At 39.3% G+C, this 16894-nt stretch overlaps 1 protein-coding gene across 4 annotated transcripts in view; it reads left to right on the top strand.

Moving 5' to 3' along the window:
- Positions 1-16894, top strand: part of DENND5A (DENN domain containing 5A) — a 103040-nt gene that overhangs the window by 31271 nt on the left and 54875 nt on the right. For 3 of the 4 annotated variants that reach the window (XM_078058415.1, XM_078058416.1, XM_036068899.2), the window contains exons 2-4: positions 10646-10717; positions 11483-11592; positions 13692-14349. In XM_078058415.1, coding sequence (XP_077914541.1) covers positions 10646-10717; positions 11483-11592; positions 13692-14349 — 840 coding nt within the window. The remainder of the gene's footprint in view (positions 1-10645; positions 10718-11482; positions 11593-13691; positions 14350-16894) is intronic. The other variant, XM_036068907.2, reaches the window with a different exon arrangement.

The following is a 16894-nucleotide window of genomic DNA, read 5'->3' on the forward strand; positions in this document are numbered from 1 at the left end:
GGCATAATCCTACCTGCCAACTTTGTGAGAGCCAAGTAGTGGAAGAGCACTGGGGAATCTCAACATTCAGTATGTAAAATTTTTGTTTTTCTGTTTTTAGAATGATACCCTTGCTCTCAGCTGTGCCTGTGGTTTCCCAGCTGTTGATACTTGATACCTCAGCTATAATCCCAAGTATAGATATACCCATTCTTTTTAAAAAATTTATTTTTCGGGGCACCTGGGTGGCTCAGTCGTTAAGCGTCTGCCTTCAGCTCAGGTCATGATCCCAGGGTCCTGGGATCAAGCCCCAAGTCGGGCTCCCTTCTCGACAGGAGGCCTGCTTCTCCCTCTCCCACTCCCCCTGCTTGTGTTCTCTCTCTCGCTGTGTCTCTCTCTGTCAAATAAATAAAAATCTTAAAAAAAAAAATTTATTTTTCAATTGAGATATAATTGACATATAATATGGTATTAGTTTTAGGTGTACAACATGATTTGATATATGTATATATATTGCAAATGATGATCACAATAATTTTGGTTAACATCCATCACCACATAGTTTCAGTTTTTTTTCTTGTGATGAGAACTTTTAAGATCTGCTTTCTTAGCAACTTTCAAATATACAATAGAGTATTGTTAACTGTAGTCACCATGCTGTACATGACATCTCCAGGTCTAACTTATTTTATAACTGGAAGTTTGTACCTTTTGACCACTGTCACCTATTTCACCCACCTCACTCATTCTTTTATTTATCCCTTGTAAAGAATAAACTACCAGTTTTCTTCTGGTATGTTGGAGGCTGCACAGAGTGGGGAGAGTCTGGGGTGGGGTGGGGTCTAGCTCGTTCTTTTATTTAAAAAAAAATTGAGATATAATTCATGTAACATAAATTAACCATTTTAAAGTGTACACTTCAGTGGTTTTTAGTTTATTCACTGTTGCGGAGCGATCACCATTATCTAGTTCCAGAACATTTCCATCATCCCAAACAGAAACTGCATACCTGTTAGCAGTTAGTCCCCTAGCAACCACTTTCTGTTTCTATGAATATGCCTATTCTGGATATTTCATATAAATGGAGTAATACAATATGTAGCCTTTTGTGTCTGGCTGTTTTCACTTAGCATAATGTTTTCAAGGTTCATTTGTGTTGTAGCATGTAACAGTACTCCATTCCTTTTAATGGCTGAAGAATGTTCCATTGTATAGTTCTACAACAGTTTATCTCTTCATGAGCTGATGCCAGCTGGTTCTTCAATAGACTTTCAACCAGTCCTTGTGTTTTCAGTCCCCCCCCCTTTTTTTAAAGATTTTATTTTTTTTATTTGTCAGAGAGAGAGAGAGCACAAGCAGGGGAGTGGCAGGCAGAGGGAGAAGCAGGCTCCCCGCTGAGCAAGGAGCCTGATGCGGGACTTGATCCCAGGACCCAGGGATCATGACCTGAGCCAAAGACAGACACTTAACCGGCTGAGCCACCCAGGCATCCCTTTAGTCCCATTTTTATCCCCACTTCCAGAAGTACCTGATGCTACAAGTTCCTGAGCTTTTTGGAGGTTATATTATATCTTAGCTTTCTTTAGTCTGCTGTCAGGAACCACTCATCCATCTGCTTTCCAGCTTCTAAAATTTTGTTGCTATCACCTTCACTTTCATTCTGTGGCTATGCTCCCCTGACCCCCACCCCTCTACTGTTGTTTTTGTGGGGTTTTGGGAAGAGAGGCAGCAGAGGGAGAACTAATGCATGCCTTCTCACGATTTATTTTATTTTTTATTTTTTAAAAAGATTTTATTTATTTATTTATGAGAGAGAGAGCGAGAGCACAAGCAGGGGGAGCAGCAGAGGGAGAGGGAGAAGCAGGCTCCCCGCTAAGCAGGGACCCTGACTCGGGGCTCCATCCCAGGATGCTGGGATCATGACCTGAGCCAAAGGCAGATACTTAACCGACTGAGCCACCCAGGCACCCCTACTGCTCACAGTTTAAAAGGTACAGTTTCCATGCTGGGTCAGACTTGAGGCCCAACTGTTATTAAGTCATGAAATGATCAAGCTGGAAAAACCTTTATAGATTAGCAACTCGACCTCTACTTCTTAATCTTTCAGGTGAGGAAAGTGAGACCCACAGACTCAATAAATTGTGTAGGTCATACAACTAGCGAGTAGCCAAGGTAGGACCTTAGCTCTGTCTTCTGCCTTCTAGGCTCGTTGCTTACCGTTAATTTAGGCTGATTATTTTAAAATTTGGTATTGAGGAGAGCATGAAGATTGTTCATATTTGTCCTCTGCTATTTCTTACTTAGAGATCCCAGTCCACTGGGTTTGCCTAAGTCCATTTTTCTGGAGGGGCTCGCTTTTAGAGAAAAGTGCCTATGTACACGTATAACTGCTAGGAGTCCTTACTCTGTTAATAATCGGTACCGTATGTACTGTATATAATTCAGTACAGTGTATGTGTATCCAACTCACACGACAGTGTTTGTTAGACTGGTCTGAAAGACTATGAATTTGACAGCTTGTTGCTTCCCATACTAAACAGAGCAAATTATGTAAGTTCAAGATGTTAGCTCAACAGATGTGTGTCCTGCCAGGGTTTTTGGCTGGGCTAAAAGGGAAGCAGTGTCTACACTTGATATCTTGCTACCAAAGTCTTGTCCTAGCCTTTGTTTGGAGCAGTCCTGTCTGGATAGGTTCTCAAACCCTAGACTCTTGTTAAAACTGGGTGCATAAGAGGTATTAGATGCAGGAGTTGGACTAGGTGTGGAGCAGCCTGGAAGATGTCAAGCAGGAGGCAAAACATCAATAAAAGTAATGGCTGTATACCGAAATCTGATGTTATCTGACAAAATATGTTGAGAAAGAAAGTGAACAGATTTACCTCAAGGGGAAAACAAAGAGGTAACAGATGGTTTCTGTTGCTTTCATTGAAAAGTCTGGTGAGCAACTTTTCTGGGTTAGTGCCTTAGATAGAAGAGGCCTTGTGGTGTGTCCAAGGTGGGAGGCAGCTCACTCCCTGCATTCTGTGTATTTGTGAATGTCTGACTCCAGAGCACACGTCAGCTGGTGATATGGGTGAAGGTACAGCTTCTCTCTTCAAGGAGCAGGTACCTTCTCTATGCTGCAGGACCTATAAACTTACCTCAATTTCATATGAAGAAGAGGTGACGGCGAGTGATGAGTATAGTGTTAGATGGTTTTCTGTAGCTACCAAAACTCAGCTAGTCTTACTGTGTTTTTTAACTGTCCCCATTTAAAAACTGCTGATAGTAATGAAATAGTCACCTAAAAGGAGTAGCAAGGTTAATTTTTGTTTAGTTAGAAATTTGCATTCCCTTCTCTTATTACACTGTGCCCCATCAGTCAAAGATGACAGGAGATGATCTCTGATTTATTCAAGAGTTCAGAAAATTATCTGAAAGACAAGGAGGATTGAAATGCTGAGGCAGCAAGTGAATTGGTGAAACACAAGCTGATTTTTCAACATGTACCAGATAGAAGTATGAGTTGGTAGTAATACTATTTCGATGGGCAGTCTGTTTTAGGAGTGTTTATAACAGGAAAAATACAGTGACATGTTTTAGTGCAGGAAGTAAACGGATCACAGAATGAGTGGCCCTGAAGTGGTCACCAGTGTCACCAGCAGGATCAATTTTAGGACATCCCAGAATGCCAATATGCAAATGATGGCATAATAACCTGGTTGTATCCATTCCCAGAGGAAGAAAATTCTATCACTCTTGCTGTAGATAATGTGAATTAGACCCTATAGGATTGGTGTGGATATGGTGAGGTGTGAGGCAGCCTGGATGTGCCCCTAATGTCCTGGAGTGAGGGATAGCTCAGCTGCCTTTGAAGAGTTTGGTCCAAGGTATAACTTTGGATGTTTGAATTGTATTGCCTGAAGCCTCTGCTTTAAAACCTTGACAGGTTGTTAAAAACATTAAATTTTTTTAAATTAAAAAATATACTTTTTAAAAACATTAAACTTTTTGAGGTAATTTCAGATTCATGTGCAGTTGTAGGAAATAATACAGAAATGACACTCTACCCTTTACCCAGTGGTAACATCTTGCAAAGCTATTGGATGCTCTTACAACCAGGATATTGACATTAATACACTCAAGAAACAGAATAGTTCCATCACCATAAGGATTCTTGGGTATTGCCCTTTTATAGAACCCTCCTCCTCCCCATCTCTGACCTCTGGCAACCATCAATGTGTTCTTCATTTCTAAAATTTAGTAATTTCAAGAATGTTGTATAAATGGGATCATACAGCACATAAGTTATTGGGATAGGCTTTTCTCACTTGTGTAGTACAGGTCTGCAAGCAATGAATTATCTTAGTTTTGTTTTACTTGAAAATATTTTTATTCTGCCTTCATTTCTGAAGGATTTTTTTTTTTTTCCTGCTTATAGAATTCTGGGTTGACAGGGTTTTGTTTGTTTCAGTACTTGTATGGTGTTGTTCCATGTCTTCTAATCTCTGTTGTTTCTGGTAAGAAAGCAATGGTAATTTCAGTCATTTCTTTTCTTTAATGTATCATGTTTCTCTGTCTCCTTTCAAGATTTTCTCCTTAATAATCTTTCTCTTTTTTTTCCTTTCTTTAAAAGTTTGTGGAAAAAAAAAAAGTTTGACTGTGATGTACAATTTTTTATTTTCTTGGTATGTGTCCTGCTTAGAATCCACTGAGCTTTTTGAATCTGTAAATTTATGTCTTTTACCAAAGTTGGGAAATTTTTGATCATTATTTCTTCAATTAAAAAAAAGTTTTTTAAACCTCATTTGCTGTCCTTTTCTTCCGGGGCTCCAATTATATATATATATTAGGCTTGTTGCCCCACAGATCTCTGGGGTCATCTCCCATACTCTCCTTTCTCTCCCGAATTTCTTTTTCTCTCTGTTCTTCAGATTGGATACTTTTTGTTGATCTCTTTATTTTTTTATTTTTTATTTTTAAATATTTATTTATTTGACAGAGAGAGACACAGCGAGAGAGGGAACACAAGCAGGGGGATTGGGAGAGGGAGAAGCAGGCTTCCGGCGGAGCAGGGAGCTCGATGTGGGGCTTCATCCCAGGACCCTGAGATCATGACCTGAGCCGAAGGCAGATGCTTAACGACTGAGCCACCCAGGCTCCCCATCTTTATTTTTTAATAATTTTTTTAAAGTAGGCTCTATGCCCAATGTGGGGCTTGAACTCACAACCCTGAGGTAATGAATCACATGCTCTACCAACTAAGCCAGCCAGGCACCACTGTTGATCTATTTAAATTCACTAACTCTTCTGCATCTCCAATCTGCTGTTAAGCCCATCCTCTGAATTATAGAGTCTATTTTGCTGTTGAGATCTATTTTTTCATTCATTATGGTCATAGCTGATTCTTTCTCTCTTTTTTTTTTTTTAAAGATTTTATTTATTTATTTGACAGAGAGAGACACAGTGAGAGAGGGAACACAAGCAGGGGGAGTGGGAGAGGGAGAAGCAGACTTCCTGCGGAGCAGGGAGCCCAATGCGGGGCTCGATCCCGGCACCCAGGGATCATAACCTGAGCCGAAGGCAGACGCTTAACGACTGAGCCACCCAGGCGCCCCTCTTTCTCTCTTTTTAAGTTTTATTTATTTAAGCAATCTCCAGTCTCAGTGTGGCGCTTGAACTCACAGCCCCAAGATCAAGAGTCACATACTCTACTGACTGAGCCAGCCAGGTGCCCCGATCATAGCTGTTTTAAAATCTTTGTCTGCTAACCCTAATATTTGGATTAAGTCAGGGTCAGTTTCTGTTGATTGACTCTTCTCTGGAGAATAGATCATGTTTTCCTGTTCCTGTTGATTGACTCTTCTCTGGAGAATAGATCGTGTTTTCCTGTTTCTTTATATGCCAAACAATTCTGTTGAGTTGTGTCCTTGATACTGAGTATGATACGTTGTAGACACTGGATTTTTCTTCTTCTTCTTCTTCTTTTTTACCTTCCTCTAAAGAACATTGAATTTTGTTTGTTTTCTTAAACTCTGTTCCCGTGCAGTGAATGGCAGTTTAAATCTCAGTTCAGTTCTTTTAGCCCTAACTTGGTTGCTTGAAGTCTGTTCCATGCATGCCTAGTTTAGGGATTAGCCAGCCATTTGGGCAGAATTTATACACAGAGTTTGAGGCACCTTCTTTTGGTTCTCTTTGGAATTTCCCTCCCTCACTTCTCTGTTGTGGTTGCCTTAAAGTCTGTCCTCTGGTTTGTGAACCTAGTAAGACTATGGGTTTTTAGCTGAATTTTAGCCATCTTTCGTGGCACAGACTGGCACCTGGATGGCCAAAAGCCGTAACAGGAGACACTTGCTTGGTGTCATTACCTTTTTCCAAGTTTTGACCCTCTCTCTTCTGTCATATCTGTTTGCCTTTTTGTTCCCTAGTACTTCAGGTAGTTGTTTATATTCTGTCCATAGTTATCTGCAAGAGAGTTGGTCTCATAGGAGCTGCTCTTCCATGACTGGAAGCAGGACCGCCGTCATGCTAGATATAAATTCTTCTTTCTTCTTTCTTCTTTCTTCTTCTTCGATTTTATTTATTCATTTGACAGGGAGAGACAGAGCGCACAAGCAGGGGGGAGCAGCAGGCTCCCTGCTGAGCAGGGAGCCTGATGTGGAGCTCCACCCCAGGACCCTGGGATCATGACCTGAGCCAAAGGCAGATGCTTAACCAACTGAGCCACCCAGGTGCCCTAGATATAAATTATTCTGTTGACAAAGTCAGTTTTTTTCATTTGTAGTTTCACAGATGTTTGTATTATCCTTCCCATCTCTTCTAAGAGACCAGATATAAAAATGCCCTTAGCTCTTGCTCTTTTTTCTTTTTTTTTCAAACTTCAAATTTTATGTAAAGCTTCTTAAGTGCATGTGAACTCTGATTACTGATAGGTTTAGAAATTGAAATACTTTTATTTGGTATATCTAATCCAAGATAGAGGTATAACAGATGTGTCCCATAAACGCTTTCCTAGGAAGTGATGGTTACTTTTATTTTTCTTTAATCTAAGCTAACACTATGTTCTGGAGAAGCTTTGTGTAATTTAACATAAACCAGGTGGGGATTTGACTGTATTGGGACTTTTTCACATAGCTCTTTGGAACGTGTGTTTTCTTATCTGCACTACCATTTTAAAACTATCACTGTTTCCCACAGATGTAATACACCTATTATAAATGTGTAACTTTGAGATTTTGGTGAACTTTTTTTTTTTTAAGATTTTGTTTATTTTAGAGAGAGAGAGAGAAAAAGAGCGAGCCTGAGTGGGGGGTAGGGGGGAGGGAGGGGAGAGAGAATCCCAAGCAGACTCCCCACTGAGTGCAGAACCCGGTGTGGGACTTGATCTCACAACCCTGAGATCATGACCTAAGCTGAAATCAAGAGTTGGATGCTTAACCAACTGAGCCCATCCAGGCACCCGAATGTCTAGTAATTTTATTTATTTATTTTGAGAGAGAGAGTGTTGTGAGTGAGCACATGGGCAGGGGGGCGGAGAGGGAGAAAGAGAAAATCTCGAGCAGACTCCTCACTGAGCACGGAACCTGATGTGGGACTGGATCTCATAACCCTGAGATCACGACCTGAACCATAATCAAGAGTTGGATGCTTAACCAACTGAGCCACCCAGGCTTCCCTTGGTGAACATTTTCTGATGACGTTTCAGATGACTTCAGATACAAGTTTTGAGGATAAGATTTTTTTTCTTTTTTAACTCATTCACATATGTGTGTATGTGTAAAGAGAGAGAAGTTTGCATCTGCAGGCTTCTTATGATAAAAAAGGAGAAAATAATGTCATCATCAACCCAGAAAGCAGTTATTTAATAGTGCATATATTTTATTTTAGACTGCATGTAAACCTACCCATTTAGGTTAATCTGTAAATGGTGAAATGTTTCCTGCCCAAATTGGAGAAACATTTGGAGTTGTGGCTTCTGACTTTTTTGGGTCATGGAACCCTTTGGGAATCTGATGAAAATTGTGTTTTCTCTTTAGAAAAATGCACATATTTTCATACAAAACTTTGTAAATCATTTCAGAGAGTTTAGGGGTTCCTTTGAAGCTTCTCAGTTGTAAGCATCCCTTATTTAGGATTATTCAAATCAAGCTAGTACCAACAGGCTAATAGCAATACAAATGTCAGTTTGTTTCTGGCTTGGTCAAAGCAGAGCAAGTAAACAAAGAACCTGTCAGAAGTCCTTGTAAGGTGTGCAGCCTTAAAAAAAATCTGTTATGATTTATCTGAATTGTACTTCCTCAGGGACAGATTCACAAAGATAGACTGACACCTAGTTGACTAATTTTTAAGTTGCTGTTAGAAATGGGCCTTAGTTCTGGTATCCAGACCTGCTGACATTTGTGGACTCTGTATGTGTTAGGTGAATAAGTAATTACTTTTTCCAGGACAGTAGGACAGTTGTGGTTGCAATGTCTTATTCCTAATATCGTTTGAATTTCCAAAGGTCTAAATAATTGGAGACTTAAAGGATCTGTGACATATGTACCGGTTTCATGAGGTGGGTCTGTGTAGATGTTCTGGAGGCATTAAGTCTCTACTGCTTATTCTCAAAACTTAGCCCTCAGCAAATGATGAAAGACTGAATTGTTTTAATAAAAATATCTTAGGTTTGTGAATCCCCTTCCTCGATGACTTATCTGACGCTCTATATAGGGTGCTGTAATGAACACGATTTGGTCTCAGGGCTCTCATACCGCTTTACACACCCCCTTTCCCCTTGCAGTGAAAATACTATGCTCCCGATACTGGTCCAGGCTAATACACAGAAGGATTTATGTCTAAGATTGGCAGTCTCAGTGGTGCCTTTACTGACTCTTTAACAAGAACCTGACTCCTTAACAAGAGATCTTTACTTAGCTTGTTTGAAGAAGGGGTGGGAGGTGAAGAGGTGGTGTGGAGGATAGAGGATCTAAAGACCACTTCTCCTTGTGATTCATAACCTCCCCCTCCTCTTTGTCTATACTTCAGGTCAGTTCATCATTTTCACCTCTGGCCTTTTCTCAGAGGTTGTTTAAAATGGTCTGTTCCATCCTTTGAATGCTCATTATGTCTTAGGGTCACCTCATAACCATCTTAAAAAAATACCCTTCTCTAAAGGCTTTCATTAAGGACAGTGGAAACTGCCCTGATTCCTGTTTCTGTTCAAATATTTTGTAGTTTTTCGTGAGGGGATTTTCTGGCCTAGTAAGGAAGAAATGAGCAAACTGACAACTAAAAGTGAAGAAGCTTAGGAGGAAGACATAGTTATCTTCTCAGAACTGAATACAGTTTAAATATGTATTCTGAGACTTACAGACTGTAGACAAGATCATTATGTCAGCTGCTTGCTGTTTAATTTTTTTGTACAGTAAGTGCAGCCTTGCCATGGGTGTGTTCTTCGCAGGTGTTATTGAAAGCTTGAGACTAACTGTACATAGCCGTAGGGGCTTTATTGCTACCACTGTTACCAGCTGCCTGCTGATTTTGCCAGTCTTCTTTAGTGAGGATTACCAAATGTATTTTGAGAGATGAAATTTGCTGGAAAAGAGTTTCAGAAAACTCAGTTTGGAAGAAGCAGGAAATGAGAGGAATTGAAATTGTGTTACTAGCTTTACTAACAGAAGGAAAGTTGAGTCTTGTCAGAAGTTGAAAATTATGAATAAGTGGGCTTCTGATGATGATGGACAAAACCCGAGAGAAAGTGGAAGTGGATGTTTTAGTTATAAATGATAACTTTCTGACTGGAATCATTATTAATTTCTGGAACAAGTACCTTAGAATTACTGTAAACTCTTTAGAAACCTAAGATGCTTCTGGGATGATTTAGAGTGAAGAACTATGCAACTTTAGGTTTATCCCAGTCCTGTGTTGGAAGAATGCATCTTCCTTAATCACCAGCTCCTTTGGGTTCCAAACCAACTCAGAAAAACTATAGTTAGAACAGAATTTATATTATCAACTAGAACATGTGAGCAGGATCCTGTGCAAGTGTGCTCTGAATGGTTGGACCACATAGACTAAAGATCTGGAGCCTCCCAGATAGTAACCTCCCTGTGAAATAGTTATTTGTGTATGTTGTTTTTTCCTATACATTTGAGAGTAAGGTCCTGAGGATAGGTGCTTCCTTTTGTTTGTCTCTATCCCCTCAGTACCTAAGGCCCTTGTATTCGCATTCGAATTGTTTTTGATCATGTTTTCCACATATTTTTCCATGACTCCTACTAAACTTATTTGTTTGAAATATTTAGGTACATTTAATTTGTCCCCTATTCCCTAACTCCTTAGGAAAAGCAGTATTTGGGGCAGGATACTTTGGGATAAAGTACCAGTGACTTTATAGTAATTTGATATCTGTTGAGCTCTTCATGTCATTATGCTGTATTGTAATGTTTTTTTGAACTGTGAATTGTGTTAGTAGTTTTAGTTAGTTTGGTTTTAATGATATAGAGTAGAAATTACGAAAGGGCATCACACAGAGTAAGGGTAAGTATTATTTTGTGAAATTTGTTTTAGGCAAATTTATATGTACACATCATTTATGTATTTATTGCTTCATGACGTAACATTTGTTTCATACTGGAGTCATGGTCAAAAAAGTTTGAATACTGTTGCTTTATTGTAATACTCTGTTATTTCATTTATCATATAGCATTATGCCAGTACATACAGGCTTCTAAAGCCAGGGATGGTGCCAGCCCTTTCATTTCCAGTACGACTGAAGGTAAAAACAAAACAAAATTGAGAACACCCAAAGCTTTCTGGTGGCGTTTACATGTCTTTACAAAGTGGTATTTTGTACCTTTGACCTTCTAACTTTCTTGTGCCTTTTTTTGACCAGTAGGTTTTTCATATTTGTGTCCATCTAGGTGGTGGGTTCTTTGGTTCTTCCTCTTTTCACTTTAATGTTCTTTATTTCAGTATATTGTAATGTTTTTAGGGGGAACGGGGAAACAAAGTAGAATTTTAGAAATTTCAAATGATTCTGAATTGACAAAATATCTCATTAGATTTACCCTGAAATTTGCTTTTTTAATGTTCTTGAATCTTTTAGTCCCTTCGTGTTTTTTCAGAGATCATAGAAATGCATACTTTATTCTGAATTTAAAATCATTTATGCTTCTATGATATCAGTTGATTTTAAGCAAACTAAATGTGGTTTATAGGAAAAAAAAAGATGGTTATAATCCTTTGTCATTTCTTGTGCTATCTCCACTCTCCCAAGAAGATTAACCATTGGATTTTAGTAATAACTCACTTTCGAGAAAAGAAAAGATAGCTAGTGATGTCCACTATTAACCATGCTAAACCTTTTCAGCTTCTTTACTTACCTAATAACTTTGATACCTTTCCTGTTCTTAGATGGTTGGCATACTAACCCCTTTGCCTTTACTTCTGTACCTTGCTGGACTACCAAGCTCAGACAATCGTAACGCTGTGATTTTGAGGGACTCTGTAGAGATGATTTGCTTCATTCTTTTTCTTGCAGGAGAAAATTTTGAGCAGACACCACTGAGACGAACATTCAAGTCTAAGGTCCTTGCCCGATACCCTGAGAACGTAGAATGGAATCCCTTTGACCAAGATGCAGTGGGAATGGTTAGTATTTGTTAGCTGCAAGTATGAAATAATTTACAAACTAATTTACAGTAGAATTGTGAGTCCAAACTGGTAGCAGCAGTTCCACCAGCTACCAATAACTTTTGAAGAAGGGGTTGTGTGCATATTACTCATGATTCTGCATTTTGGTCAACATATCAAATATGCTGAAAATCACAATGTTTCTGTTTTGTCAGAACAAATGCATAGTAATGGTTCAGTGAACTTTGAGGTACTGAGCTATTGGTTGCTTATAGTACTGAGATTACATGATGAGTCTGATTTAAAGCAGTTTTCTCTCCATCTTGGTTGTGTATATCTGGGTGATATGACAGAAATGGGTATTTTGTTTCATCCTATTTTAGATAGGAGAGCATTTTTTTTTTTTTAAGATTTTTAATTTATTTATTTGACAGAGAGATAGAGAGAGAGAACAAGTAGGCAGAGAGGCAGGCAGAGGGAGAGGGAGAAGCAGGCTCCCCGCTGAGCAGGGAGCCCGATGCGGGGCTCGATCCCAGGACCCTGGGATCATGACCTGAGCCGAAGGCAGCCGCTTAACCGACTGAGCCACCCAGGCGCCCCCGCATTTTTTTTTTTTTTTTAATTAGAGAGAGCGCACAAGCTGGGGAGAGGGGCTGAGGGAAAGAGAGAAGCAGACTCCCTGCTGAGCATGGAGCCCAATTTGGGGCTCAATCCAGGACACTGAGATCATGACCTGAGCCAAAGTCAGACGCTTCATTGACTGAGCCACCCAGGTGCCCCAGGACAGGGGCGTAAATCTCACGTAGAATACTACTATGAATAATCTAACCTTTATTGAGTATTCACCTTGTGCTAGGCACTATGATAAGCATTTTACATGAATTAATTCATTTAATCTTCACAGTACCCCTTATGTAGATGATGCTAAATAAACACACGCGCACACACAGATACACATATATTTTATACATGAGGGAACTAAGATTCAAAGAGGTTAAGTAACGTGTTCAGGAGGTTAAGTAACGTGTTCAAGGTCACATGGCTAAGAAGCAATTGAGCTGCAATTTGAAAACTATACCATAGTCTGGTTCCAGTGCTATGCTCTTGATCACATCTTTGTACTACCTGTATTAATTTTTAATAGCTTCTTAAAGTTTTTAGAGGATGATATTGTTTGATGCATATTAATAACCCTGTGAAGTAGGCAGAGTAAATTATATTATCTTCATTTCACAGATGAGGAAACTGAGTCTTAGTTTCGAGTTTTTTGACTCCTAGTCCAGTGCTTATTTCATTGTAACGTGCTGTATTCTAGAAACACCTAGGTTTTGGGAAGTCAAGTCCAAAGGTAATGGATATAACATAATGTAGGTCCTTTTATTTGTTAACCCCAGGCCGCTAGTAGATCATTTGTATAGCTAGGTTTATATAGAACTGGAAAATGGGGACTGATTGATTTAGGTCAGTTTGATTAGCTATCCACGTTTCTTTATATAACCCATCTGAGTTAAAGTGAAAAAAGTGCATCTTTATCCTGATTATGTCATCTCCTTGCTTTATGTGAAATGCTCCCTTTTTTCCTATGAAAAGAGAAGGTTCTCTTGATGACAGAGTTTTGTGACCTGATAGAGTCTAAAACTTTGTTTATTTTTAGGTACAAAGTTGTATCTGTCTAGTTTATAGATATGTTTCTAGCATCATTTCCTAGTAAATGCTGTTATGCTTAACCACCTACCTAAATTCTCCAAGCTTTCTCTTACCTCCTTATTTTTGTGCATTTTCTTCTTGTCCTTGAAATACCCTCTTTCCCTTTTCTACCTGATGAATTCTAATATAACCTCATCTGTGAAACCTTTTCTGATGTTCCTGGGCTGGGTGTCTATTCTGTGTTGCCCTAACACTTTGTTTTTGGGTAGTCCTGATAACTGCATTATAATTTTATTTACTCATATGTCTTAGAATGGGAGATTTTTAGGACAGATGTTTTGCTGTGTTGATCTTGATATCCCAAATAGGTAGCATAGTAGGTACTCTGAGTAAATAAATAGTGATGGTATTCTGAAAAGAGGACCAGCAGTGAGTGTTCTCACCACTTGTTTCCTTGTTGTCTTTTGCAGCTATGCATGCCCAAAGGGCTAGCATTCAAGACCCAGGCTGATCCCAGGGAGCCCCAGTTCCATGCCTTTATTATCACAAGGGAGGATGGCTCTCGGACATTTGGGTTTGCCCTCACATTTTATGAGGAGGTGACTAGCAAGCAGATCTGCAGCGCAATGCAGACCCTCTACCATATGCATAATGCTGAGTATGATGTCCTACATTCTCCCTCTGTTGATGGCCGAGACCACAGTGGCATGGAGGATGGTGAAGGCACTCCTGGGACCAAGCTTCAGCGCTTCAACTCCTATGACATTAGCCGGGACACGCTCTACGTCTCTAAGTGCATCTGCCTCATCACACCCATGTCCTTCATGAAAGCATGTCGGAGTGTGCTGGAACAACTTCACCAGGCAGTCACTTCACCTCAGCCCCCTCCACTGCCCCTTGAGAGCTACATATACAATGTACTCTATGAGGTGCCACTCCCGCCTCCTGGCCGGTCCTTGAAGTTTTCTGGGGTCTATGGGCCAATAATCTGCCAGAGACCAAGTACCAATGAGCTTCCCTTATTTGACTTTCCTGTCAAAGAGGTCTTTGAACTGCTTGGGGTGGAAAATGTGTTTCAACTTTTTACTTGTGCCCTTCTGGAGTTTCAAATCCTGCTCTACTCACAGCGTAAGTCAGTGCTTACTAGAGCTTTCTCCCTGCATAGGGCCTCCCTTCTTTCCATATTGAATGCAGTGGAACTGACTGTAAAGGTCAGGGGCTGTTACAATTTGAGCAAAACTCAGACCTTTTGCAGGTAGGTGGTAGATGCAAACTGATGGAGCACAAGAGGGCCACAGTTTCTAATTGGCTATCATCATGGCCTTTTGCTGGGCACTTCAGCTTGGGAAGGGTTCCTTCCTGACATCCCTTCTAATTGATGCTGAAAAGACGGGTAGGAAATGATGGTTATAGAAAGCTGACTTTCCATCATTCCGCAGTTACTTTTGCCCCTTCTGCAGCCTGACAGTAATAACTGAGGACTCACAAATGATGATCCTTTGAGAAAATGAGGATGTATTGCTTCTTTCTGTTGTGTGTTATAACTGAATTGTTTTTTATAAATTAGAGGTGAACTGAATGTGAGCAGCAGGTTTGGACAAAATAGTAAAGTAGATCAGAAGGAAACAGATGTTTATTAAATGAACCAGAAAAATAACATAAAATTTATTCATTCAGTACCTATTTATTGAGACCCTGCCATGTGCCAGGCATTGTTTCAGGGATTAGAGATACAGTGGTGGACAAAACAGGTAAAAATCCTTCCTATAATGGAACTGATATTTTAGTGGGGAAGAAGGGGATGATGAAATAAATAAAGTTTATAGTGTGTGAGGGGTAATAAGGTCTGTGGAGAAAAATAAAACAGGGAAGAGGATGGTATTTGGGGAAGGGAAGTTCCAATTTTTTTAAAGATTTTTGAGCCAAAGGCAGACACTTAACTAACTGAGCCACCCAGGCGCCCCTCCAATTTTTAATAATGATTAATTTAAGTCCTCTCTAAGTGACCCTTGTTAATATCTGTAGGGAAAGTATTCTATGCAAAGGGCATAGCACATAAAAGGGTTTTGAGACAAGAATGTGCTTGTTATGTTCAAGAACAGTTGAGAAAACTGGGTGGATGGTACGGAGTGAGAGAGCAGGAATATAGAAGCAGATGTTGTTAGACTTAACAGGAGCTTAGATTTTACAACTGTAGACCATTGTAAGGACTTTGTTACTCTGAGATGCATAGTCATTGTAGGTTTTAAGTTTTTTGACTTTTATTTTGAAGTAGTTTCCAGCTTATGGAAGAGTTGCAAGAAATGTTCAAAGAACTTTTGTGTGCTCCCCCACAATTCACCAGTTATTAACATTTGGCCACATTTGTCTTCATTTTCTCTCTCTCTCTGTGAATGTGTGAACATAAAACTGAACCATTGAGAATCATTGCAGACGCCATGTCCCTTGACCTCTAAATGCGTCAGCTTTTATTTCGTAAGAGCAAGGACATTTTCTTACAGAACCATAGTATGATTATCAAATTTAGGAGATGTAGCATTGTTAATAATATTTATTCAGGTTTCACCATTGTCCCAAAAATGTCTACTGTTACAATTTTTTTTTTATTCCTGATCTGGGATCTTGTCTAGTAACATGCCTTGCTTTTACTTTTTACTTCTTCATGTGTTTCCTGACATGGACATTTTTGAAGAGTGCAGGCAAGGCATTTTGTAGATTGTCCCCCAGTTTGGGTTTGTCTCATGTTTCCTCATGATTAGATTCAGTTGATATATTTTTCGTTATAAAACACAGAAGTGATGTTGTGATTCTCTCAGTGCATTGTATCAGGAGGCACATAATGTGTATTTTTATCATGACAGGAGGCACTTGATGTCAGTTTGCCCATCTTTGGTAATGTTAATTTGATCACTTGGTTAAGATTATGTCTGCCAAATTTCTTAAATGGAAATTTATCCTTCTTCCCTTTGTAATTAGTAAGTAATTTGTGGGGAGTTAACTTTGAAACTGTAAATATACTGTTCTTCTTTGAAGTTTTGCCCAATAGATTTAACATCCATTGATGATTCTAGTCTGAATTAGTTATTACCATGATGGTCACAAAATGGTGATTTTCTAGCTCCATCTATATTTTATTTTTATTTATTTTTTTAAAGTTCATTTATTTATCCGAGAGAGAGAGTGCACAAGCAGGAGGGGCAGAGGGAGAGGGAGAGGGAGAGAGAATCTCAAGCAGACTCCATGCCAAGTGTGGAGCCTGTCACAGGGCTTGATCTAATGACCCTGAGATAATGAACTGAGCTGAAACAAGAGTCAGATGCTTAACCGACTGCATGACCCAAGTGTCCTTCCATCTATATTTATTAATTGTCATTGTACTATAAGGAATAATGTTTATTTTTCCTTGTTTGTTTGTTATTATATGGACTCATAGTTTTTTATTTTGTTCAGTAGCTTAGGTACCTATAATGCAGTGGGGATGTTGTAGATGTGGGAAAAGGAGGATTAAAACCAGAAATATGATAGGTGACATTTTTCCATCAGAATTCCTTCTTAAATTTCCTAGAATATGAGTTATTCTATCAATAATACAATCAACAATACAAATTTTAAGAGGTTTGAAGGTGATTGAGAAGATTTGTGTATAGAATCAAGTGGAACTCAGGACCTAAAG

This window comes from Halichoerus grypus, chromosome 11 (assembly GCF_964656455.1).
Source record: "Halichoerus grypus chromosome 11, mHalGry1.hap1.1, whole genome shotgun sequence".
NCBI classification, from domain to species: Eukaryota; Metazoa; Chordata; class Mammalia; order Carnivora; family Phocidae; genus Halichoerus; species Halichoerus grypus.